We start from the raw sequence: 27,927 nt of genomic DNA, 5'->3' as shown, positions 1-27,927 counted from the left end.
ATTACATCGCTCTTATCCAGAGCGACGTACAGTTGATTAGACTAAGCAGGAGACAATCCTCCACTGGAGCAATGCAGGGTTAAGGGCCTTGGTCAAGGGCCCACGGCTGTGCGGATCTTATTGTGGCTACACTGGGATTAGAACCACCGACTTTGCGTGTCCCAGTCATTTACCTTAACCACTATGCTACAGGCCGCCCCTACAGTGTTTTTCGCCACAGAACTGCCCCTCACTAAATATTCTTGGTTCATTCTCTATAACTCTCTAGATACTGTTGTGTGTGACAATCACAGGAGATCAGCAGTTTAAGATACTCAAATCACTCTGTCTAGTACCAACAGTCATTCCACGGTCTAAGTCGCTTGGATCACATTTCGTCCAGATTCTGATTGTTCTGTCTGAACAGCAACTGAACCTCTTGACCATGTCTCCATGCTTGTATGCATTGAGTTGTTACCAAACGATTGGCTGATTAGATTGTCCTTGTTTGTCTCTAAGAAGTCACTGCAGTGCTGTTGCATGTAAAATCATCCATTGTCTTGCATAGGCTACGCAGTATGGACGATGACTTTGCTATTCTCTATGACCGCTGACATGCCCCACCAAAAGAAAACATTCAGTTTTGAACAGAAAGTGATGCCCATGCCTTGATGTGCTAGGGTCTGAAGAAGTGCATGCAACATCTTGCTACTACATGAATCCTTTTGAGGTTTTTGCTTACATGGCTCAGATAGAAACATTTATGTTGACAGCAAAAGAGTGAGAACATTGTGACCTTTGTCACCAAGAATTGTGAATCTTAAGAAATAAGCCAACTGGGACTCCTGTGAGACAGCACTTAATTGGCTGCGGTGTTGCCCTGGGAGATTTCCAACAGCAGGGAATCGTTCGATAGCAGCTCTTCTCCTCAATCTGATGGCAGATGCACCAGCTGGCGAGTCGCAGAGTGAGGTAGCGTGCGCCCTCGCAAATTTGACAGGCCGCCTCGAAGCGTGTGCTTAAATTTGCGACAGGGCCTTCCGAAACTGCGGAGAAAAGAAAAAAGGAGAATACAAATGGAAAACAACCGAGGTCGGCGACATAGGTGGAGAAATTTGAAGCATTCCGTCTTTTGAGGATATAATGGAATCTGGATTCCAGTCTTACTGAAGCTTTTATTCCAGCTTTGCTTCTTTCCTGCTTCAGCAGTTCTAGGCTAGATTACAGGCTCTCCAGCGATTGTTTCTGTTATGTACGCCCACCCGCGTACTATACAACATACGGAGAATCCGCCCCTTTCTCACCCCCTACTCGACCCAGCTCCTGGTCCAAGCGATGGTTCTGTCCCGCCTGGACTACTGCAATTCCCTCTTGGCTGGCCTCCCAGCATCCGCCATCAGACCCCTCCAACTTATCCAGAATGCAGCAGCTCGTCTGGTCTTCAACCTTCCCAAATACTTGCACGTCACCCCCCTGCTTACTACCCTCCACTGGCTGCCTGTCATGACTCGCATCAAATTCAAAACATTGGTGCTAGCCTTCCAAGCAGTTAAGGGGTCTTCCCCAGCTTATCTACAAAAAATCATCAGACCCTACACCCCTGCCAGACCTCTTCGTTCAGCCTCCACAGGCCGCTTGGCACCTCCCCCTCTCCGAACCTCCACCTCACGCTCACGACTGCTGTCTGTTCTGGCTCCACGGTGGTGGAACGAACTCCCCGTTGAGGTCAGAACTGTAGAATCTCTCCCCACCTTCAAACGCAAGCTGAAGACACACCTCTTCAAGCAGCACCTCTCCCCATCCCTCCCTACCTCCCTGTGAACCTTAATTGTTGTCTCTGTGACTTGCTTTGTGTATTGGTATTTTTTAGTTGGCTAGGTAAGCAGTGTTTTGATGGTTAACTTTGGTCACTTTTGCTCTGTTTGTTTCTTGTTCAAAAAAAAAAAAAAAAAAAAAAAAAAATTGGCCCTTGTCCTTATCTTTGTTGTACAGGTAGCAGTTCAAATTGTACTTCCCTCTAGGGTCTTTCAGCGAACTTATCCCTGGTTATGGATATGCACTTTGTTGTACGTTGCTCTGGATAAGAGCGTCTGCCAAATGCCAATAATGTAATGTAATGTACCGTTGGTTTGAGGGCAGATAGTTTTGAACTCACCATCCATCTCTCTCCTCCTTTATTCACTAAGCACCAAATTCCCAGCATGTTGAGCATTTAATCAAACAAGTCAGGATGCATGCTAAATGTATGCTTGCTTTGCTATATGGGAGTTCTATTGTGTCTTTGAGACAAGCACCTCGCCTCAAGCAAATTTTTTAATATTTTGGATGTCTTTGTGATATTCGATCTATGAGTTGTTATTGGTGGCACATTGTCATGTTCACACAACATCGATATGCTTTATACTTTCTTGTTTTTTTCGAGTCAGTGCGGTCCTGCGGTTGAATTGGTTTTTGTGACCTTTCCAATTGTTCTGAAAAAATGTTTTTCTTGAGACCAAATTACACAAGCTGAAAGAACAGGCCACGTGGAGATTATAGAAACCCATAAATTGTGTTTTCATTTATATATATATATACCACTGTTGCCACTAGATATGAAACCAGCCCTCATTAACTTTCAGTCGGTCTTTCTTTTTAAAACAGCTATGTATGATACAAATATGATGTTTAGTTTGCATAAATTATAGTGTCTGTAACCAAGATGTGTATCTATCATTCATGAATACTTTCCACTATGACTGTTAGAGGAGACACTTGGACAGGGGGCTCATGTTATTTAATTTGCTGTGTATAGTTCACATGAAATTACATGATAGATTTTACAAAGAATTTCAGACTGTGGAGGATTTAAAAGTATGCTACACCTATGTGTGCACCCACAGTACACCTATACCCTATACCAGTGGTCTGAAACCATGGTCCTGAAGAGCTACGGGGTCTGCTGGTTTTTGTTTTCACCATAAAATCAGTAAGTAACCGGGTGAGGTGAGTTAACTGTTCTTAATCAACTGATTGATTAAGTGCAGAGTAATAACCGAAACCAGCAGACCCTGTGGCTCTTCAGGACCAGGCTTGGAGTCCACTGCCCTACAGTATATATACATTCACTGCGCACTTGATTAGGAACACCAGAACAGGGAAAAAAATTTGATCTAAGTGACCGTGAATGATTGCTGGCGGCAGACAGAGTGGTTTGAGGATCTCAGAAATTGCTGATGTCCTGGGATTTTCACCCACACTAGTCTCTAGAGTTTGCAGAGTATGGTGCAAAAAACTAAGAAAAATCCAGTGAGCAGTAGTTCTGCAGACAGAAACGCCTTGTTAATGAGAGACCTCAGAGGAGAATGGCCAGACTGGTGAAAGCTGACAGGAAGGTGACAGTAATGCAAATAACCACTCATTACAACAGTGGTATGCAGAAGAGCAACACATCATAAGTTGATAGGCTACAGCAGTAGAAGTCTAAAAAAGAAGTCTAATAAATACCTAATAAAGTGCTCGGTGAGTGTCTATATGTGTGTATATGTATATATATATATATATATATATATATATATGTATGTGTGTGTATGTATGAATATATATTTATATATATATATATATATATATATATATATATATATATACATACAGTTGCGTTCAATTAAATAGCAGTGTGTTTAAAAAAAAAGTGAATAGAGTGCTAATATTTTTAAATAGCTTTTAGTTCCATATTTCAAATGCAGTGGAAACATTACACATTCAATTCCAAATGAAAGCATTATAAAATTCTAGTCTGCGTTATTCTTTTATAGGAAGCAAAGAAAATGAATATTAATCTGTTAAAAAAAATGCCAGTGTCAACATTTTTCTCTTCAAACTGTATAAACTGACATTTTTAAAGATTTAACTTCACTTTAGGCGGCACGGATGGTGCAGTGGGTAGCACTGCCGCCTCACAGCAAGGAGGTCCTGGGTTTGAATCCCCGTTGGCCGGGGCCTCTCTGTGCAGAGTTTGTTCTCCCCGTGTCTGCGTGGGTTTCCTCCGGGTACTCCGGATTCCTCCCACAGTCCAGAGACATGCAGGTTAGGCTGATTGGAGTCTAAATTGCCCGTAGGTATGTGTGCCCATAGGAGTGTGCGAGTAAATGGTGTGTGCCCTGCGATGGACTGGCGACCTGTCCAGGGTGTATTCCTGCCTTTCGCCCAATGTATGCTGGGATAGGCTCCAGCCCCCCTGCGACCCTGTTCAGGATAAGCGGGTTAGGATAATGAATGAATGAACAAACTTCACTTTAAATTACTGAACTAATATTTAGTTGCATATCCATTGTTTTTGATAACTGCTGCGCATCTGCGTTGCATCGAGTCAACCAACTTCTGGCACCTAGAAACAGGTATTTCAGCCCAGGATGAACAAACTACATTCCACATTCCAGTTTTTGGGTTTTGCTTCAGAAACTGCATTTTTAATGTCACCCCACAAGTTTTCAATGGGGTTGAGGTCAAGGGATTGAGCTAGCCACTCCGAACAATGTTTGGAACAGCCCGTTTTACTTTTTTCAGAAGGAAATATATTTTATAACAATGTGTGTTATGTGCTTCCCTTCTTCCTTAATGAAGGACAATTACTGACACCTGTTTTTTCACAGAATGAATTAATTCTCGAATTAAATTCCACACTGCTATTAGTTTGAACACGCCCCTTTCAATGAATGAGTCAATTACTCAGAACAAGCAGTGTGCACAGTGTGACAGTTGGGTCTGTTGTTTTTCTATTACACTACTACATAAGTAAAGTATTTGCCATGCAGAAATATCACTACTAATAATAACAGTGGTTCATCGCGTTCTTGATGTTGTACTGCTATTTTCTTGAACACAACTGTATATACATGCGTATACACACACAATATGCAATATACAATATACATCTATACTATTCTCATTGTGGAAATGATCTCAGGGACTTCTGTCCTGTACCAGTTTCAGCCCTGTTTGTTTTTAACCATCACGCTGATGTCACCCTGCTAACCTCCCTTTTCTGTTCCCCCAGCTCATCTGAGAAGTCCTACAACTGGAGATCTGCAGGTACAGTGTCTGCATGCTGCTGGATGCTACAGTGCACAGTGCTAAATGCTGCTACAGGGTTGACAATATGCTGCTCTACATGGTTCCTTATCGCCATTAGCAATGATAGCTACAGTAATGGAGCTGATGATAATGTTAATAATCATAACAAAAAAGTATAGTTAATGGTAGCTGCAAGCAACAAATAATTGAGCTTCATGTGGTATGTTACTAGCTCTGGGCATGGAATTATATATTCGCTGTGTGCACTAGTGGGTTGCTAATAGGTGTTATGAAACCAGTACGTATGTTCTATTTTGCTCATAAAATATTTTCAGCTATACAAAATAGGTGCAAAAGGACCTGCAAATGTTCTACTTTTTTAATATACTATATGATGGGTAGTCTTAAGGGAGCTGTAGATATGTTTGTATACAGTAATCGCCTGCTCCTCTGGGAGGGGAATTTACAAGTGGATTTATAAATGTGTGCTATTCATTAGAATCACTTGTCTATCTGTGATCTGTATTCCTGCCTCTTGCTCAATGCATGCTGGGACAGGCTCCAACCCCCCCACAACCGTGGCCAGGACAATAGGCAATGAATGACATAATTAAGTCATTATCAAAAAAACATTACTAAACTACATTCCCTCGACTACAATATTGTCTGTGGGAAAAGATCTTTAAATGCTGTATGAAGTAAATTCAATACTGAGAAGTGTCAACCCAGGTCTAAAGCTGTGGGACACATCAAAGAATTCTATGAAATTAAAAATCGATTTATTGTTTCTCGTCTGAAGAAAAGATTGTGAAACATGTTGTGACAAATATTGTCATAAAATAAAAATAAAAGCAAAGTAATTGGAGCTGTCTGACACATAGAGGCATTTGCTGTGTGGTTTATCACACAAGTTACCAGAGATTTTGTGCTGTTGTGGAAAATACAAAGGCGCAACACAGGACAATATGACGAATCATCTAATACGTCATTGTCTTCAAGAGGTGATGTCCTTCTAGGACAGTTTTAGGATTTCCACTCACTGTTCCAATGAAGTTATTGTAGGCTTTGTCATTCTGTGCCAGTATCAAGGGTACGGGTAGTACCGCTCAAACAATTTGGACCAAACACAAAAGCACAGTGTATTAAAGCATATCCAACATACAGTACGTGCTCATCATCTCTCAAGGCAAAAAATGGCAATAAAACAAAAAAGGGCCTCCTCATCCCTCATTCACTTATTACACCCACATTGTAAACTTGTTTTTTATATTCTCTACAGCCGCCTTGTCTTGTACATCTTTGCACAGAAAATCAGATACATGACCTGAAATTGCTGAATGACATTGCATAATTCCGACCTTTGGACTGCGTCAATTCGCGATGGGATAATGCAAATTTCTGAACTTCACTTCTGTGTATGGTGGAGTTTTGATGATTTTTGGGGATTGGGTGACAAATTCCAGGAGAGGGCCATTTAAATAATTAGATTAAAACTCCCAGCCATCCAATGTCCCTTTGTCTCATCATATGTAGGGTCACCAGTTTGTCTCCACCTTGTTACCTGCAGAGATGTAGACTTTGATGGTTATTTTCCAGCGATCTCTATAGGTGCTTCAATGGCATACTCAACTAACTAATAATACAATTTCTGTCTAATTGAGTTGCTTGGATGTATTGCAATGTATCATACCAGTATAGTGTCCAGTGTTCCCGTACTATGAAATTTCACAAAATTTAATATAACATCTGGGTAGTTTTAGTAAGCTAGTATGTGATTTTGGATGCAGCCTTTCTTTATATCAGCTTAGATTTCTGAGGTGGTGCAAATGGGATAATTATTTGAGCAGGGGCTTGACAAAGAGGCTGAAGTACCATGAGAGAAAACAAGGGGAGACAAACTGGTGGTTCTAATCATACTGCATTATACTAATAATGGTGCATATTCCAATCAACTGTACAAAAGTGAATATGAAGTGAAAAGTAGTCTTAGAAACCCTTTTTGAATTTGACAGCTTTAAGATGATGTACTCTTTTCCCAGATGAACCTTGTTCCATAACTTTGCCACTGGCTGACGGGGATTTTGTGAAATGAACTGTAGAACTGTAGGGCTTTAGGGCTTTGCTTTTTTTATTTATTTATTTTTAATACAAAAAATTTTTTCTGTTTGTGTATTCCATGTATTCAATCCTCACTTGCAGTTTTTCATCGGTTTTGATACTGTAGTCTTACAGGCTTTTTTTTAGTGCTTTGGATGAGTGCATTCTGTTTGTTACTACTGAGGTATGCCTGTCGTACTGTAAGCATGAGCTGCCATCTTTCTCCAAGACTACCTGCATGGGACCCAGATAACTAGATACATTTATGGGTCTTTGGCAGAATGAGTAGCACACAACTTTTACTGGCTTGTCTTGTTTAGAAAAATGAGCTCTTTTTATTTGTGCCAATGCTTTCTCCCTTTGCTACTGTGAAGTAAACGGACTGTCACTGTTACCATCATTACCCCAGGGAATTCTACTGGCCATTTCACAGACCGCTTTTGAGTACATTTTAACACTTCTGTTCAAGCATTTTCAGTGTGCTTAAGCACTTTTCATCATTTCAACACAGTTTAGTATTCCGTAATCAAAGGGAAAGCAAAGTGCAGTGTCATGTTTCTCATTGTACTTTACCTATACAGTATTTGTTGATTGTTTTGCAACATCTCCTTACATGGACAAACATTAAAGCCTTGTTCTTCATTCTTAATACTCATCAAGGATCATGTCACCATGTGCCATGTTGGAGGACAACCCACCCGGTAGAACTGTGTGTTTCTTTCTTTTTTTTCACAGAAAATATTAAATTTTAGCCTCTGTGCAGCAATAGTAAATATAAGTACAGTGAAAACCCAGATTTATAAAGTGCACAGTTTATGGTTATGCACGGTATATGGTTGCTCAAGTCGAGCTGATAGGAAGAGAAACAAGTCATTATTTCCTGTAGTTAATACCCTTATGATACTAGGCAGGCTGCCTTCACATGATTTAGGCTAAGATCACTTCATAGTAATATTGCACACTAATGTTATGCTTAACAGGGAGCCTCAAGGAGAAGGATAAAATACACAACACGTAAAACTGATTTAAAGATTAATTAATTCTTAAATATCTAAAATGTTGATGTGTTCATGTTTGGAGACAATGAAGTCTGAGATTTATAGAAATGTTTACAATTTCCACATTTTAAAATGTTATGTATTTAGTCATTTCTAGCTTGCTAACATTACAAAGACTTATCATTAACTTTTTGCATGACCATAGCTAGCTAATTGAAAAAGAGAAAATGCTTGACTATGCTTCCCCTTGCAGCAACTAAAGCCACTTTGCCCCTTGTAAGCTTGGAGGCTTTTGTTGTGGTTTGGCTTGGACACTCAATTCACCAGCAGAATAGGGAGTAGAAATCCCTTCCCAAGCTAGTGAAATGGACTTCAAGAACAAGTTTAATTGACTCCGACATGTCAGTGTGGTACTGAGAGCCCAAAGTATTCATGTGTATGAGTGTAAAACATATTGCACATAGCTACTGTACGTGTTAAATGTGTTTGAGACTAGGAATAGTGATAGCTGGTGTTGTGTTGTATGTCTATATCCAGTCAGTTCAATGTCAAGCTCTGAGCCGATGGAGACATTGAGCTCTCATGTTTCGATACACTGGGATATTCATCAACATTTGATGTCCGCTTGTTCTCTGGAATTGTGTTAAGTTGGATATTTGTAATATTTTTCCTTGGCTTCACCCTCCCAACGTTTGCTGTGAATGTTTAGTTGAAACCGTCTATCCAGGCATAGCTTGACCCCAATGTAGCCAGGCTGCTACTCCTGTTTTAGACAGTGGTGCAATTTCTTTTGGCTCTGATGTTTTTTTTTTTTGGTAAGCCTATTGTTCGACTTATGTCTCTGACTGTTTTTCTCTTAGTTACAGCCTCATAATGGCTTACTTGACTGTCATTGGCAGAACTCTGGTCCTTATGTTGACCAAAAATAGACTCCAAAAACAACCAAAAGCCTATAATAAAGACTAGACACTGAAAGCTTTCTTATACCTGCTCTAAGGAAGCGATTGAATACACCTGACTAATCAGAAATAGCTGAGAAGCCAACTGTCCCATTACTTTTGGTTCCCTAAAATGGCTATGTATAAAAATGGATGCAATTCCTTCACGGATTACATGATATTGATGTAAATGCCAGTCTGCACTTTAACCTCAGTATTCATGGTTTAATTTCAAATCCAATGTGCCGGAGTACAGAGCCAAAAAACTGAACCACTATCCAAATACTTACAGGCTGCATTGTAGTTGCAATGGCCACTTGTCCTCCAACAATTTTGTCGTCAAGGATATTTTCACGTGATTAAAAATTAAGAATTGTTTGCTCTATTTAGTTTAGCTGGAAGTTGACCTGGATATTTTATTTTAGTTTCAATTATTAGTTTGCAATAGTTCATTTTAAGATAATGAAACCAAAACTAAACTTGAAAAGTGCAGAACTGCCCTTAACTAGGCGTACTAGGCTTAAAGTAGAACTACTTTTTCTCCAAGTATTTCAGACACTGCTATAGCTTCAGGTCCACTTGTACTTTATACTTGTGCCTTATACTGAAATTAGACAATTTAATTAAATTGGGTTTCCTAGATTGAATTATCCATTAAGATCACTGTCATTCTAATATTTGCATGTAGCTGGATATTGGTTTCACGATAGAATATGATCACAATAATAAAAATTGAGTTCATATTAAGACAATGTATAATTGAATAAGATTACTTGTTTATTCCGGAGGCAAAAAATGGACCTCCCATGATTGGATGAGGAAGTGAACTTGTTCAACTATACTTTGTGTAAACAATGTCCTCACAATTTTCTGCCTCTGGATTAAACAAGTAATCTTGTTCAATTCTTCATTGGTTTCATCTGAATTTCATTTTGAACACTTGATATGTCGTCCAAGCCTGCAATGTGCTGGAGTACAGAGCCAAAAAAAAACTGTTCCACTGTCCAAATACTTACAGGCTGCATGGCCACTTGTCCTCCAACATTGTCCAGTTTTGTTGTCAAGGATATTTTAACTTGATTAAAAATGAAGAACTGTTTGCTGTATTTAATTTAGCTGGAAGTTGACCTGAATAATTTATTTTAGTTTCAATTATTAGTTTGCAATAGTTAATCTTTAGTTAATAAAACAGAAACTGAATTTGAAAAGTTCAGAACTACCTTTAAATAGGCCTACTTGGCTTAAAGTAGAACTACTTAAGTTTCAGACACTGCTATAGTTTCAGGTTAGCTTGTTTACCTTATGCTGAGATTAGAAAATGTAATTAAATTGCGTTTCCTAAATTTAATTATCCGTTAAGATCGCTGGAATTTTAATATTTGCATGTAGCCTGACAAGGCTGGTTTTCCCCTCATAAATCCAGCTGAAGGTAATCTAAAAAAAGAAAGGTCCTGTCTACTGCTGTGCGAACTCTCCAGTCTCCTTTCTTAAGAGCATCTGCAATGCAGTGGAATTTGGAAATTACCTGCATGGTCACAGATGTCAGTGGAATTCAATACTGTCATTGAGACTTGCAAGCAGTGAAAATGATGGTTCACCTGCATCTCAATCCATAAGGCAATGTCATCAAAAACTGGCCATGCCAGTAGTGAGGCAGTATGTACTTTGTCATCAACAAAGTGGTGACTTTATGATAATTGTAATGAATCTGATATTAATGCATAGTTGGCACACAAGTGAAAGTAGATTTAGTTATTCTAAAAAAAAAATTAAAAAAATCCCCCCCTAGTAACACACACGATTATTCCAAGGTCCTCATTATTAATTCACTCATGAGGTTAGCTGTCTGACAGGGCCATCTAAAATTAATATTTAAAATTAATATTTAAAATAAATAACTTGAGGCTGAACATAAGCAATTCCCAAATCCAAAACCACAGCCTTAAGCGTTCATGGGTGCACCACTGCTATGTTGAAATTAGGAAGGTTCATGAACACCATAACAGGTTTGGCTAGTTACCATCATATAGGAATCAACCAAGAACAGTGATCTCGCAAGAAAGTCAGAAAGTCACTGATAAAACATTTTAGTATTTTTTTTAGTCCCAGTCCCTATTTTCAATTAATCTTGTAGCCAAAGGAATATGGGTTTGGATAGAGAGAGCTGATCCAGGTGTGGATAGCATAACTGGATTAAAATATGAGATAATTTACCCTGGGGACATTAAGGAAAGCAAGTTTGTTATAAATGGCTTTTTATTAGACATTATGTTCTACACTGTGCATTTTGGGTGCTGTTTACCTACATATTGCATAGTTCTGTGGCTCAGTGAAGCACATTTTTAGCATTGCTGCCAAGACTTATATCTCCCTCAGGAGGCCCACCTCTGACACTGGTTATCAAGCTCCATTTGCTTTTTAAGGCAGATTTTATGCATTTCATTTTATTTGCTTTAACTTTGTGTATTATCCATGATTTTATCACAGAGAGCATTCCTGGAGGAAAGGCAATGTCCAGATTGTAAGATATACACTCACTTAGTTAGGAACATCTGTACACCTACATATTCATGTGATTATCTAATTAGCTAATTGTGTGGCAACAGTGAAATGCATCAGTGAAATCATGCAGATATGGGTCAGGAGCTTCAGTTAATGTTCACATCAACCATCAGAATGGGGAAAAAATGTGATCTAAGTTTGACCATGGAATGATAGACAGGCAGGGTGGTTTGAGCATCTCAGAAACTGCTGATCTCCTGGGATTTTAGTGCTTTGCTCTTTTCATGGTAAATAGCTTTCTACTTTAGCCTTTGACAGTTTGGTTTTTGTTCGCACAGCAGTTTTATTCTATTTTGATAGCAAAGTTGCAAATGTTTATGTCATACTTCAGTTACAGTGTGTCACCTACGGTATTCTTCACTGTTGCAGTGCCACTATTAATCGGGAACGAACTTTACCAGCACGAGTGTGTTATGGAGGGGGAGGTGAGTCTATGTCAGCGGTGGTATCAGTCCACTTGTAGCAGCACAGTTCCTTTTTTTGAGAAAAATATTTTTCTCATAAAATAAAGGGCTGAACAAGGGAGTTATCTGCCAGCAGTTAAATGTGCACAATGGATCCTTGCACGTATCTGCAGTGTGCCAGGCAAGCAAGCTGTACAATGTGAAGTGGGTGGCAAGCATGGTTTGAGAAATCTGAAGCTCTTTGTCAGAGAATGTAAGTCTCACAATGCAGTCCTACTGAGCGTCTCCACCATGTAATGTTCAGGACAGTCTGGTCCTTGTAAACAGTTGCAGATTTCATTTAAATGGCAGTGTTCATTTTGTTTTGAGGTTATTAGCTACAATATAATTTCAGGTTTGTTTTAGAAGCTAGATGAGCTGCATGTTTTAATGCAATTCAGCCCATTCAATGGCCTCCATTTGTGTGGGGTGATGTAATTTGCAGTGAAAATGGGAGATGTTGAACCCTTCTAGCTGTAGAATGGCAAGCTAAGCCTTATTAATTGTCATACAAGGTAACTAAATCCCCTCTGCTGTCAGACTACGTGAGGTGATTTCATCATTTTAATGCGTCTACCGCAGTGACTAATTTAGCGCTTTATCTTCAATTATTGTTTATTGTAATTTCTTGAAATGGAGTTCAAATGAGATGAGAGAGATGCTTTCTTCAGAGTGAACACGTCCAGGATCCGCAGGACACGGTGCTAAATTCAGAGCCAATGATGGTATTGACACGATTTATGGAGGAGCCTCAGTCCCAGCCAATATATACTGCTGCAGGCAGGCTTTTGGCAGCAGAACGTGTTGCTGGGACACGAGCCGTCAGGCTGTCAAATCCGATAGACCTCACTGTCAATGAATCTGTCCAAACAGGTCTGCCGGAGAAACGCCATACGCCGTCTGCGAAATTCATCATTTTCCCAGAGAGGAATCACTCTCCATGTGCCGGCCTACAATGACCATATTGTTACGCTTACATTTTAGATGAGACTAGACCATAATGCATACATACTGTCGGAGAGATTCATTTTCTACTAAATGTAAAAGTTGTCTAAACTGATTAATAGCCTGCAGTGAATCAGAATTGTGCATTAGCGCTATTTATTCTTCCAGTTAGATGACAAAGCTTGTGAATTGTTGTCCACTGGAACTGAATGAAAGTGATTCTTGCATTGAAAAGAATGACTGCGTTGTGGTGAAGCTGAAGCGTTGGACTTCTTGACCTGCCAATCCTTCCAGTATGAACAGGTTCTTGACACTGGAACCGTTCAAAGTTTCTTAGGGAGTTTCTGTTTATTCCCCTATTCAGATGCGTCCACTCCGGGCGAGAGCAAATCTCGGATGACGGACAGCTCGCGGTCCCCTACCTACCGCATGAGAAGCGAACAGGATCAAGTAACACTCTATTCCCCTGGACACACCCCGCTCCATGAAAGTAAGGGTGTGATGATGCCTCACTAATCTCAGCAGTTGTTTATTTTATGAGCTGGCTGTTCCTCTTTCCAAAAACCCGCTTTTATAAGGATGTCTGAGCTAACGGCCATTTTAGAATGATGAGAACAGGCCGTTTAGCCCATCTGCACTTGTTAATCTGCTTGGCCTTCAGCACCCCAAGGCTCTTTTCTTGTACTGTAATTAACTATTCCTAAGAGACAGTTTTCCTTGTATTAATAATTTAATAATTCTGTGCGACAAAAACACCATACCTAATGTCCCTGCAAAATGTACCCTTCATTACCCTTCTGATGAAATGACTGAAAACCACTTGTTATTTACTTTCGTAATACCTTTTATATGTGCAAAAAAACTCTCATTGAATTCCTAGATTTAAAGTGTCTTTTTTTTGCTACTTTGATACTCCAAACCAGTCTTGTCACACTTGTATTTTAAAGAGATGTCCTTGATACAATTGTGTGCCCATAACTGCTTTAAACCTATTCTAATGTAGGCATTCTATAAGATCAAAGGCCACCTTCCCCCTTTGCATTTCTGTTCTATTTTTCATTCTGAATTAATGCTCAGTTTGTTGCAATGTCGGCATGTGCATGCATTTTCCCTGGATGTACTAAAGCCTTTACATCTCAGTGTGTCCTTTTTTTTTTTACACAAGGTGGAGATGGTTATTTTTCACTTCCCCACTGCCTCATTTTCTCTGGGTGAACTGCATGGTCATGGTCTGCATGACTTTAAAAAAAAATAGTCTTTGTTTGTTTTGGCTTCCATACATTCTGCAGATAATATTGATTTATTAGTACAACATGACAACAAATCAAAAACTTGCATGTGCTGTAGTTAAATTGTCTTTAATATAACCCCCTGTGATTTATACTTTGGAAAAATAATTATCAATTTGTTAATGCCATCTGTTCTGGAGATCACACATCTGCATGTACTAGCTTTTCTCTATGTTTTCCCCCCACTCCTCCTTCCTTCTGTTTGCAGGGTCCTCGGGAAACTCACACGGCTCCTCTCAGATTAACTCCTTTACGGACAATGGATACCCGGATGCCGGAAGCTTCTACAGCAGCCAGAGCCTGGTGAAGACAGAGCTCCGACTGCAGCATTCGTACCCTGGCATCGGCGGAACCACCTCCCTCTTAAGGAGCTCCCGCGCCGAAGGACAGACCCTAGTCAAGGTGCGGTGAGAGAGATGGAGAACGCGCACCGGAAAGGGTTAACACTAATGTCAATACATTTCTTTTTTACCTTTTACCTTGCTCGAACCACCAACCTGCTTGGGCCCAGTCATGCACCTTAGCCACTTGGCTACATGCTGCCCCATGTGTGCATTAGTCTACAGTTGTTTCATGAAATTGTGTCTTACTTGGGCGCGACATAAATTTTGATATTACTGTGCAGACCTGCCTCAAATACATAATTGTTTTGGATTCAAATAGTTTTCTACGCTTTACTGAGCTTGTCTGTGAAATGCTCTCAGAAAGTGCCAAAACGTGCCTTCTGGTCTTCTCAGTTGTGTTAACTGCAACAGGCAAGATCTATTGAGCATTGACAAGTATTTTCTCTAGGTCTGTTATTGAGTAAAGTCAATTAGTTGTTAAATATGTCATCCACATGAGGAGTTTTATTTGGCAATGATGAGCAGTGAACTCTGTCCTGGCTTATTTAACACTGCACTTACAGTATGCCCAAGTCCACCATTTTAGAAAGGAGGAGAGACAATGGGAACAATTTTTTGTCATTTCATGCTCTGGTGAATATTGGGTTCTGTTGAAGGCAGCAACAAAATAAAAGTTAGAAAGCCTTTCATTTTAACTCTATAGCTGAGAGGGCAAAAACAAAAATGGCTGTAAATAAAAATGTCCTGTTCTATATTTTGTGAATTCCCTTGTCTCAGAACCCAGATAGTCAGATCTCAAGAGATCTGTAGACACTCTTGCCCAACTCTCTGGCAAGAGACCTTACTCTTGCAGCAACAGACAAAAAGCCAGATACTACAGTGGGCTCCAGAATTATTGGAGAAAGAAGGTTGCATAATATAATAAACAACATGAATAATGATCTATATATTATGTTAAAACATAAACAATATACTTTTATTTCAATACCTTTGCTCTCGTTTTTTTTTTTTTTTTCTGAAAACCGCAGGTGCCAAGATTATTGGCACCCCTAACTATTAGTGTGAATAAAATCAACCAAAGTGTAATTGGCAATACAATTTTGCTTTAATTTAGTTAATCTCAGTTTAAAGGAACTAAATTGTCATTCCATCACTTCCTGTTTCAATTGAGTACAAAAATGAGGTAATAAGCATGCAAAATCCTTTTGTCAACCCTCAGCATTTGAAGAGCTAAAGAACTGTCAATTCGGAAGACGCAGATGAAATCTGGTAATGGGTACAAACAAATACATAAATGGTTCAACATACCACTTAGCACAGTAAGGACAATAATAAAAAGGCAAAATAAAGACATGGAATGGTTGCAAACTTACCAGGAAGAGGATGCAAGTGAACATTATCCCCACGGATGGCAAGGAAGATGGTGATTGAGGCCATACGTAACCCAAGGATCACAGTTTAAGAATTGCACAGATTGGTTGTTCATTGGGGTCACCAAGTCGAAATAAAAACATAAAATGGCACCTTACTGAGCTTAATAAACAAAACCAAGCATCTTGAAATTGCCAAACCTCATTGGAATTATGACTGGAAAAGTGTGCTATGGTCAGATGAGACCAAAATGAAATATTTGGCCATACTCACCATCAACATATTTCATGCCAAAATGGAATGCATACAAGGAGACGTACCTTCTGGGAGATATAGTGGTGGGTCAGAGATGTTTTGCTGTCAGGGGCACAATTTAAGATTAATGGCACAATGAATTCAAGAAAGTACCAGGAAATCTTGGCAGAAAATCTGGTTGCCTCTGCCAGAAAGCTCAGTCTTGGTGGAAGGCAGGTTGTCCAGCAGGACAATGACTCCAAGCAAACATCAGAATCCACACAGAAATGGTTGAGCAAAAACAACAAACGTTCTGCAATGGCCATCTCAGTCTCCAGACTTAAATCCCATGAAAAACATGTGGCCTGAACTGAAGAGGGGGCATTCCAAGGATATCAATGATTCTGATCAATGATGAGGTCTGAATGGAGGAATGACCAAAAATACCACCAAATGAGTGCTTATTACAAATAATAGGAAAAGATCTTTGCCAGGAGTGTTTGCACAAAGTATTAAACCAAGGGTGCCAATAATTGTGTAACCTGTTTTTTGGGGAACATTTTTTATTTTAAAAATGTAAGGTTTTGTTTTTATTTCATTCAATTGCATCATTAATCAAGCGCACTTTACACATGTTGGAAAACTAAGCGTATGCCAGGAACTGCATTTATTTTTTTGTTTTTGTGCATATTTATCAAGGGTGCCAATAATTCTGGAGCCCACTGTTTGTGGTGACATTGCTCAGAGGGTTCTTTGCAGAAGTAAGCTACTGTATTTGACACAGTTATCCTCTCGCTGTTCGACCAATTTGTTTAAATTGCTGGTTTGAATAGCCACCTTCACCTTAGAGCCGTCTTCACAGAGACGACGTGATGAAATTGAGCTTTGATGTAAATGAGGGTTACATCCCTGAAGTTGGAAAGGCTATTTCTCTGAACTGCGCTTTCTCCATGTTTTAGCAGAAATATATAAGATTGTCATTGGTCTCATTCCATTATTTTTCCTTACTCCTGACCCGGGATTTGAGGTCCGCCAGCTTTGAAGACATTCCAACCCATTAAATGTTCCTTCTAGGAGCTAGAAGTAGTAGTTAGGAACTCCCAATCTTGCAACTTGAGAAAAATGATGGACCTGTCGATCCACATCTCCTCATCTGCCACGTCTATAACTGACGAGGGTCCCAATGGACATTTGAAGGAGCATTCCATTTGCCTGAATTCACAATTTCCCAATCTTCACTTCTTTTTCTAGCCTCTTTTTCTAGCCTCTCCGAATGGGTGCAGCTAGAAGTAGAAAAAGAAGCACGGATAAGGAAATATAAGGGATTGCAATGAGCCCAGTGTTAGGCTATGACTTCCATAATGTTAAAACCATAGAATGAAGCCATTTCCTGGCTTTGGCCCTGAACCTCTAGAGTGACTCAGTGTTTTTCCGTCTGTCCCAGGTTCCGGCGAGCTCCGCAGCGTCGGGCCGGGTAGTGCGGAGGGTGAGCTCGGTGCCTTCGCGCACACAGTCTCCCGGCTACAGCGGCGGCTCGGCCTCTCCCTCGCGCGGCTCCCTGCGTGCATACGGCTCGCCGGTCGTCACCGAGCCCAAACCGCTCTCCAGCGTCTTCTCCGCCACCACACTGCCCTCCTCCCAGCGCCCCGGCTCTCCGTACCACGGGCAGAGGTCGGGCTCCCCCACCCCGCTCCGTCGAGTGGGGTCCTCCGGCTCACGCTCCGGGAGCGGCCCGTACCAGGCCTCTGGGCGCGCGGGGTCCCCGCTCCCCTCGGGCGAGGGCCCCCAGCAGGCCCCGTCCTCCCCGGTGCGTTCGGGCATGACGGCCGTGCCCCAGCACTACGGCTCCACCCTGCCGCGGTCCCTGCACCTGGACATGGACCCCTACAGCCCACAGGCCTACGACGTCTACGAGAGGATGGTGCAGCCGTGCCCCGACAGCCTCGCAGGTTGGTGGCCCCCAGCCGCGTGCTGTTGGCTTTAGCTGATGTGCGTTCATGACGACAATGGCGAATGTCCCATTTAGCCTGCCACCAACGCCTTTTTAATACAAATGGATGCAACTTGAGCCTAACAATGCCAGCTAGCTGATTCATTGCTTGCCTGTGATTTATTTTTAAAGGTAAGAACAAATATTACATTGATTAAAGTGTATTATAACATGTGGCGACATGGCTCAGGCAGTAAGAGCAGTCGTCTGGCAGTCGGAGGGTTGCCGGTTCGATCCCCCGCCTGGGCTGTGTCGAATGTCCCTGAGCAAGACACCTAACCCTCAAATGCTCCTGACGAGCTGGTCGGCGCCTTGCATGGCAGCCAATCGCCGTCGGTGTGTGATTGTGTGTATGAATGGGTGAATGAGAAGCATCAATTGTATAGCGCTTTGGATAAAGGCGCTATATAAATGCCAACCATTTACCATAACAGGCAATTGTCAAATTTTGTTCTCAGTGTTTTCCCAATTAGCAGCCATTTTGTTTGCTGCACATTACCTTTTCAAACTGTTAGCTAATGTTTGTGGCAAACAGAAAAAGTTTGTTAGCTAACATTTTCCATTTGAAATGCACGTCTGGTCTTCTACGAAAGAAGGCGCTTTAATACCCATTTGCTTTTTCACCTTACATGTGTGTGTGTGTGTGTGTGTGCGTTTGGCAATAGTTTCTGTGTGTTGTATTAGTAGTTCCCAAATAAACAAGATTTTATGTTGAAATTCACCTTGAACATGATCCATTTTGACACATGCTGGATTTGGGCCTTGTGGATTGGGGCATGCACCTTCACAGTGGCACTGATTTGATTGTAGCTGTGCCTGTCTCCAGCTTTAGTTGTGTTTGCTTGTCGTGCTGTACGTTGTAAGTCGCTTCGGTTAACGGCATCTCCCAAATAGCTCAATTGCATGTGGTCTTGCATAAGGGGAGAAATGCAGGAATGCCAACTGTCACCAACTTCCAGTCAGGGCTCAGGGAAAGAACTTTCCTCCACTGCAGGTTTTAGGTTTGCCTCCCCACATCTCACCCTTAACAACACTGTGTAAAATTAATTTCTGATGCAGGTGTTGCACTGAATATGATAATAGCTTTGTATTGTCTTTACTCCTTAAACCTGGGCATTCTAGGTATGCTTATGCAGTGATTGATTGTAGCAGGAATAGAAAAGAGGTTTATTTACTAGTGTGCTTTTGTCTAGTGTGCTATTTCCATACATGAAACGCGCGTATATTTTTGCAAGACTTGAAAACAACATTTTCTAGAGTCGTAGGCTGGCAATTTATCTTTGTAATAATAAGAGTAATGGGTTAGCCTGCGTCCATTTCTTTCCTTTTTCCCAGTCCCGGCAGCTGAAGAAAAAAATCATTTTCTACTTTGATGTATCTGGCACAATAAAATATGAAAAGGGCTGATATGGGGGAAATATAAATGGAAAATAATCACTCTGCAGATGGCGGACGTCACTGCAAATGGAACGTGAAATTTAGTCAATGTTACCTCAATAGAGTACTTTGCTCTTTCGTCCTGTATTTATTAGAAATATTATTCACTATGTTCTTCAATTAGCAATGGCTATTAGCTCTCCCCCAAAGTGGAACTCCAAAGGCACAGGAGGAAAACTCAGCCCATCCTTCTGAAAAGGTCTTGTGATAATTTGGGGGGAGGGGTGAGCATGGTGTCATTGTAAGTGCTTCCCTCGGAGGGCTTCATTGTTTGCCGTTTCTGGTTTTCTTTTTTGCTTCTCGTGGAAGATGATCTTTTAGAAGACGTAAAAGGTGAGATTCCCTTTGCCCCCTCCCCCCCATTCACTCCATCTGTTTGTGTGCTCTGTAGAACACGTGTCTGAATTTGCACATGAGATACTGTATATCTGTGTAATGCCTGTGTGTGTGTGTGTGTGTGTGTGTGTGTGTGTGCTTACATGCATGACTACACCGGCATGTATTCATATTTGTGGGTGTGTATGCATGCATGCATGAGTGGACCTGTGCATGTACAGTATTTGTGTGCGTGTGCGTGTGCGTGTGTGTGTGTGTGCGTAACCGCCTCCTGTTGCTTAGCCCTCCACCCTACCAGTGTTCCTCATTATCAGAGGTCCTGCACTCGTCTTACCGACACTGTCCCTGCAGTCATCGATGATTACTCTGACCTTCTGCCTGGATGGGAGTGGGATGCATGTCTGGGTTCATAGTGCTGGGAACAGAGGTGGCATGAGATTCATTAAGTCCATTTTACCTTCAAATTTAACCTGTCATTAGCATTTAACCTTCTACCTGTGACCATTATTCATTTTCATTCGGTCATGGTTAGTTTTTGTGCTCTGTGCTTTCCCTGTGTAAGCACATACTCTTGCCTTAAATGCCTTCATTTAAGGGAATAAATCCATCAACGGCTTGTTGAAATGCTGCATTTGTAATGTGCTCATCCTAATGGCCCTGGTACATTAAGCCCACTCTGTCAACAAATGATTTACTGATACAGGATGGTTCAAACGATCAGATGGCTCCGCAATATGCCACTCTTTCTTCCTGAAAAAAACTTGTTTGTCCTCATTACCATATGCAAATATATGCCCTCATTAACCCTTACAACCAATTGCAGAGTGTGTGCTGCGCTGGAACTGACACTGTGCATGCGTGCGTACGCGTGTGCGTGCGTGCTTGCGCGTGTGCATGTGCGTGTGTGTGCGTGCGTGCACGTGTGCGTGTGTGCGTGCGTGTGTGTGTGCCATACACTCAGCTGCCTGATGGACGATACCTCCCCCTGGCACTGATGCGTACCATATTGTCAATCTGTCACTATTCCCGTGGGATTGCCGCTCGCTAACGATAATTGAGCTGCAGTGTGGGAAGATATAGAAATGTAAAGTAAACTTCATTTGTGCATTTTCTCCCAGCTGCATGTGGATAGACAAATAGCCAAACAAAGTCTCAGTGACTGTCCCTTGTCTCCATTTTCTCCTATTGCATTCTCCGCTGTTGGGGGATTCGTGATTTGTTTGTGTGATCTCTCATGATACAGATATTAGAAAATGCTAAGGAATGGTTTCTGTATTGGAAATGTTTGAAACAACATCAATTTTATTCTGCTGCTAAGCAGCAGCTATAGCTACTGAACTATAAAAATGTGTGGTTCATTACCCATCGTGGAATCCTAGTTTAGTTATGCTAATTAATTGGAAGAAAACACTGCTTTCCACTGTAAACCCAATCTAATAATCTAGTGTACTTTGATGTCATTTTTAGAAGGCTGTGTATAATTACTTGTCATCTTAGTTTAGGATTAGTTTATTATATATTTTATACACAACAGTAGTAGTGGCCCCAGAGTTAGCAAAGTAGCTATTTTGCATCTGTAGAGCTCTACATGCCTGTACTTTCCTTGTTACTCATCTCTTGAGCTTTAGTCCCTTCCAGTCCTTCCCTGTACATATAAAACTTAAATTGTGAAAATGGAAACAAATTGTATAAAAATGGCACTCATTGTCAGTGCTTAGGTGTCACCCATTCCACATTATAGAAGCACATTTTACCACCCACAGGTATAATCCAAACAGTGCACAAACTGAATAGTCAGACCTGGAATGGCTCAAACTGCTAAGCATTGGGAGCAATATTTCCTTCACAGTATACTGCCAGGCACCTTGTGGATGATGGACTGCAGTGTTATGTATTGGAGACACTAACTGAACTAGTGAGCCAGACATTTCGCTTGTCTATTGTATGGCAGACAAATGGACCCTTAAAGTTACACACTGTCATTACTATAAAGGCTGGTTCATACTTTGTCATTGCTGGTCGCGTTTAATTTAAACTATATATTTTTAATTAAACAACGACCATGGTCAATGTCGGGCTACATTAGAATGTTCATGAGCATTCTGCAATTTCAGTTGAACAACGGAGTCTTAACACTGTCTTAACATGGAGTCCCCAACCTTCCTTACAAAAACAAATTAACAAACATTAGAAACCAAATATGTTCCAAAAGTAAATAATTCAATCTTCAACACGTAGTTCATGACATTACTAAAAGAAAGCTCATGAAATTAAATATTGCTGTAGTTAAACAAAAATTTTCTTCACCTCAAAAGCTGTCATACAACCATTATCCATCTCTTTCTGTACTCAAATCATGGCAACATCAAACACTTATTTGAATACAAAAACATTCCCATAAACTCTTCTTTAGCTTCAAAGATTTAAAGTAAATAGTAAAACCAAGTGTGTCGGATTTGAACACAAGCTTCAACACTTCCCTGTGACATTTTATAAACCTGTCGATAATCTAAATGTGCTTTTATGTCTTTACAATTTGTCACCCGATTTTTATTGTCAAATTCGCAAACTGTGTATAGACATGCTCATGTATGCCTCCTGCTACCGAGTGAAGACAATTCGCAGTTATCGCAAACGGGTGGAGGAGACCCAATTATACATGTGTGCAGACCGCAAGCCACGGGCACCCAGACAGCCAACAGGGGTCTCTCGAGCATGAATACGGTTTTCCCTGCTGACTGAATCCCTCCAGTATATCCCTTGGGCAACACAAGGCCAGTTTGGTGCTGCCCCTGTGGGGCTTTTCAGCCACCGTTGACACTGGCACGCGCAAACAGTTATCGGAACATATTTTTAAACTTTTTAAACTGTGTTTAACCATCACAGTTTAACCATCCTTTTGTGAACACAGGATTGTTCAGGTATATGCTTACAAGGACATGCACAGATGTGCATGCACAGTACTTTTGTTGTTAATGTATTACATAAATGGCATAAAGAAATCCGAATCTTAAAAAAAAGTAGACTCATTTTTTTGTTTTAACGCGGTTTAGCAGTAGTTACGTTTGCGGACGCCGGAGTGTAAACTGCGCCTTTAGCCATGTCTCCATGGTGATGAGGATTTGCATTAAGCCACTTCTTCGTAGATGAGAAGGCGTGGATCCCCAAGAGTTCATCTTTATTTCACCTCATTTGATGCACATGCATAAAATGAGAAACCACTCTGCTTCACCGGGCTTACATGAAGAGGCAATAAACCAACCGCTGGAATAAATCAGATTCAAACGGCATACACAGTTCTGCTTGTTTGTCAACTCCTGTAATTAAGCCCTCTACTTCCATCATTCCACGCCCTTGTGTAACATCAAATCAAGGTGGGAGTCACATGCCATGACACACCCCGTGGAGGATAGACGAGCTGTATACAGGGATATATAGAAAGTCTGGATGTCAACGGCGTTTCATTAAGTGAGACAGATGAGCACATGCCCCAAATGGAAAAATAAACAAAAGTATTCACCCATCACCCTCACAGGATGCACGGCAACAGTTGGTAGGAAACTGTAAGAGAATGTGATTTTATTGGTTTGAAAGTTGGCCATGGGCTCCCCTGTCAATGCTGAAATGTGCGTAGGCCTCGCAGCAGACACTGTGAGACAGATGTGGCTATTATAGGAATGTGAGCCTACACTAATGTTATTCCCATTTGGCCTATGTGTATACAGCAGGCATAATGTGAGCATTACTATGGGCTAATTGTAATATCTGCTGCCTTGATTCATTGGGTGTCTATAGACAGTAACTGTTAGTGAGTCCGGGTTTAACGGAAAACACCAACATTGTGGGGAATATACCTTAGCAGAGATGTTCCATTTCATTTTCATTTTTGTGCATTCTTCTGGATATTTGCAAAGTTTCATGGTGATAGGATGACTATTCACTGAGAAAAATGAGTCCTGTAATATTGTCCAAAATCAGGTTTTGAGAAAATCGACTCCAACGAAATGGTAAATAATTACAGTAATTTACACTAAATTACACCATACACATGGCGTAAACATTCAAAAGGTGGTATTATCCTGAAAGTTGAATAGTTGAGGGATGATTTGCAGCAGTAAACAGAAAAAGGTAAATTTGACATTTTGGAACAGACCTTAAGGATTAGGTAACAGTGTGTTAGTACTTGCTGCTGGAGTAATAGCCACTGAAAATGGGTCTTTGCAATCATATGTAAAGATTGAATCAAAAAACAGTTATTTCTAACAGTATTAGCAATTTGTCACATTATCAATGTCTTGACTGTATTTTCTATCAGTTTAATGCTACTTTGGTGACTACCTGTGTCAATTTCTTTCCAAAACATTTTCTCACTGATTCAAAACTTTTAATTGGTATATATATATATTTTATCTTGTTTTAATGTTGTCATTTCCTCTTTTATTTGACCCTTCAGTTTCACTGAATATCTATTTGAATCTTAATTAGTTTAATCTCTATCTGTATGAGAAACATCAGATGAAGAACTGATCATTGGTTCAAGGGCTAAATTTAAGCTCAGTAATCCCCCCCTCACAACTTGGCATCTTTCCTGGAGTTACACAAGTATGTTTGGTTATTCATTTGTCTAATCCAGAGATATTTTGCAGACATGACATCATTCGGTTTCTCGCTGGTACGAGCCCACGTGGAAGACGTGCTGCTTTGGTCTGGCTCAGACACGCATCCTGACTCTCACTGTGGCACATTCTGCTTCCCGAATTTAACAGACCCTGCCTCTTACTCATAGCAGTGCTCACGGTCCTGCTAGCCCCCTCATCTGCTGTGTGCATTTGTGTAATGGTGGAGGGTGCGGGGGGATTGTGTTGGCAAAAACCGCGGTTGCAGTTTTCCCCTCTTAATGGATTATTATTCAAGCGAAAATGCTCATTTAGGTACAACTACTTGAAAAGAGCTGTTGGCCGCCCACAGAGTCATGAAAACAAATCTGAGAACGTGTCCCAAGTTTGTGGAGGCGGACCTGTGAGAAGAGCTGGCTCTTACTCTGGGGTTTTGGGTCTGTGTCCTCAGATCTTCGACACTCTTACGCCAGCCAGCACAGCCAGCTGGGACAGGACGGGCGGATGGCCATGTCTCCTGACCACCACCAACTTTACAAGGAGGAGACCTTCCAGGGTCCCCTGTACCACAGCCCCAACCACAGGGCCTCGGACCTGGACCACGGAGCCCCGGGCACCCTCTACAGGGCCATCTCAGGTACCTCTCCCATTTCTCTGACAGCCAACCGTGTGAAGGCATACTTTTCTAATACTTACTTTCCCATTGGCCGTGCTTCAGCTAGCCGCTGCTCTGCCAAAGGAAGAACAGTCACTTTTGCGTTTGTTGTTTGAAAGATAACCGCGATGAAGAATAGCAGTCTTCTATGGTTCTGGGCCAGTATCTGTACAAACACTTTCTCTATGACTTGCAATACTAACCTGCAGCTCATCCAATATAAAACATTACACAGAGCACACATTACACAGAAAAACATGCACCAAATTGATTTCACAGATTCTGACGCTTGTTCTCAATGCTCCCTAAATATGACTGATGATTATATACATGCAACCTGGCACAGTCCTCCTGTACATAACTTCTGGAAAAATGTTGCCAACCAAACTCACTCATTCTTGGCTGACAAATTCCACTCCTTCCATCCATATTCTTATTAGGCAATTTATCAACACTCACTCTTCCCAGCCACTATAATAGAACTATCTTCATTGCCATTACCATTGCCAAGAAAACCAATCCTGGAAGACATGGGAAAAAAAGAATTAGATAACAGAATTCGGACCACACGGCCCCCCCTGTCCTGTCATTCAGCGTAGTCGGTCTCTCCTTAAAGATTACGCCGCAGTTCTGAGATCCGCGACGAGCGATAAGTTCAGTAATAAATTGCATTGAGCTTCCGTGATAAGCAGTCCTAATGTGTTTGACAGGAAAGCCTAACTGTTTAAGGTACTTACGAAACACTTCTTCATTAGAAAAATAGAATTGCAATATAAACAATCTTTGTGGAATTAAATTCTAATACCCCCCACCATATTCCCGTAGATTATTTCAGATTTCTGACAGTTTATATGCTTCCTCATAGGTGGAGGGGGTTTACAATGGCAAACAAACACATTGAACCCTGTGAGCAAAGGAAATAAATCTGAGAAATGAGAATAAAATTCTGTTTTGTAACAATTATGATCCTTCACAGATTACTGTCTAGAGTAGACAGGTATTTTTTCAAAGAGGGAGGCAGGGTAGGAGATATGCATTACATTTCTGTTTTTTTTGGCAGAAACTGTGACAAGCCTCAAGCCTTGCAGAACAGAAACTGAATAGTGTACAAATTGCATTAGATCTTTATTTTCTATGGAAATATATAAATATATCTAAATATAAATTCTCTACCTTAAGATATTTCAAACAATTGTAATCTCCCTTCCGCTGACCTTGTTCATTAACCCGACTTATTGCATTATGTGTTGTAAGTAGTTGTGCAGCAGTAAATTATAAAATCAAATCTAAAGGATGTCCTTCCTGTACAGTTAAAATAGCAGTCCTATCTTTGAACTGTCATTGTCCCTCCATATGATCAAACTGCTTTCAGAAAGCCATAACACATAAATAAATATTAAAGTGAGATTTGTACTGGGAAATCATGAGTTTTGTAAAAAATAAAAATAAAAAATAAACTTAGGGAGGGCTTGGAAAAGGAAAAAAAAGATTGCTTGCTCTATATTGAATGCTAATTGTTGGAATTCATATATTTAAAAAGGAACCATGACCATTAACCTCCCAGGAAGTTATTAAATAGGTGAACGAGTGCTTCAGTGTAAAGGGGAGGTGGTTTGCCCTTAATGACGAGTCTGCCTGTGTGTTTGGTCCTTTATTTCCCAGTTGGTTGAAGTGGCGGTTTACAGTGAGATGAGTGTTCACAAAGTACAGAATGCCAAAGTGTGATTGCACAGGGGGACCGCTGAGGGACCTGCATAAGTGCCCCACAGTTCGTAGTCTTTCCAGATTACACTTCATCATCTACTAGTTAAATATGGAATGTGTATTCATTAAATGTGGCCAGCTTGCAAAAAATACTGCACCTTAGTGAATTTTGAGCATAATTGTTTTGGATTCAAATACTTTTCTATACTTTACTGAGCTTGTCTGAGGAATTGGAACTTATGAAGTACTCTCAAAAAGTGCAAACCCTGCCTTCTGGTCCTCTTGGCTGCCTCAATTGCACCAACCAAGATGCATTAAGCACAGTAAAGTATTTGAATCCAAAACAAATATGTATTTGACCCAAAATATAGCACATATATCAAAATGAAGATCCACACAGCAAATCTGGGGAAGGGCACCTCATAACCAATTGTGAAGCAGATCACAGACACAGTGACCTCCCTCAGCTCATGCCTAAAAGCACATCACTAGCTAACGTTGTAGTTTTGTCTAATGCATATGAAAAGTTTTGTGATGCACAGATTGGGATTTGTAGTTTGTATTTTGAGATCTGCTAAACAGGATTTCTATTTTTTCGATGTATAAAATATGCAGAAATAGTGTTTTGTGATTCACAAAAACGTGGGGTTCTGTAATACCTTTAAATAATGTTGGTACTAAATTCACTCCATAGCACCTTCTACATACCCAAATATATTAACACATAAATATGAAGGCAGACTTTAATCACCAAAATGAGATCAGATGCTTGACAAGAAGAGAATGTTCACATTTGTCTGTGAAACCATGTCTGTGAATGAAATTTCTGCCTTGAGGTTTATGCCAGATATTGGTTGTCAAAATTCTACATTTTGACAAATAAACGGATTCATTGTCCATAGAGACACATGGGGAGACACAATTCTAACATGAATCA

The 27,927-nt window shown here is 40.7% G+C and overlaps 1 protein-coding gene across 2 annotated transcripts in view; it reads left to right on the top strand.

Annotated features, from left to right (window-relative positions):
• Positions 1 to 27,927, top strand: part of LOC133124012 (plakophilin-4-like) — a 131,198-nt gene that overhangs the window by 62,951 nt on the left and 40,320 nt on the right. For both annotated transcript variants that reach the window (XM_061234811.1, XM_061234812.1), the window contains exons 4-8: positions 5,015 to 5,049; positions 13,379 to 13,504; positions 14,512 to 14,705; positions 17,697 to 18,201; positions 25,083 to 25,268. In XM_061234811.1, coding sequence (XP_061090795.1) covers positions 5,015 to 5,049; positions 13,379 to 13,504; positions 14,512 to 14,705; positions 17,697 to 18,201; positions 25,083 to 25,268 — 1,046 coding nt within the window. The remainder of the gene's footprint in view (positions 1 to 5,014; positions 5,050 to 13,378; positions 13,505 to 14,511; positions 14,706 to 17,696; positions 18,202 to 25,082; positions 25,269 to 27,927) is intronic.

The sequence above is a fragment of the Conger conger genome, chromosome 3, assembly GCF_963514075.1.
Source record: "Conger conger chromosome 3, fConCon1.1, whole genome shotgun sequence".
Classification (NCBI taxonomy): Eukaryota; Metazoa; Chordata; class Actinopteri; order Anguilliformes; family Congridae; genus Conger; species Conger conger.
This window is presented reverse-complemented; position numbering and strand designations above follow the sequence as displayed.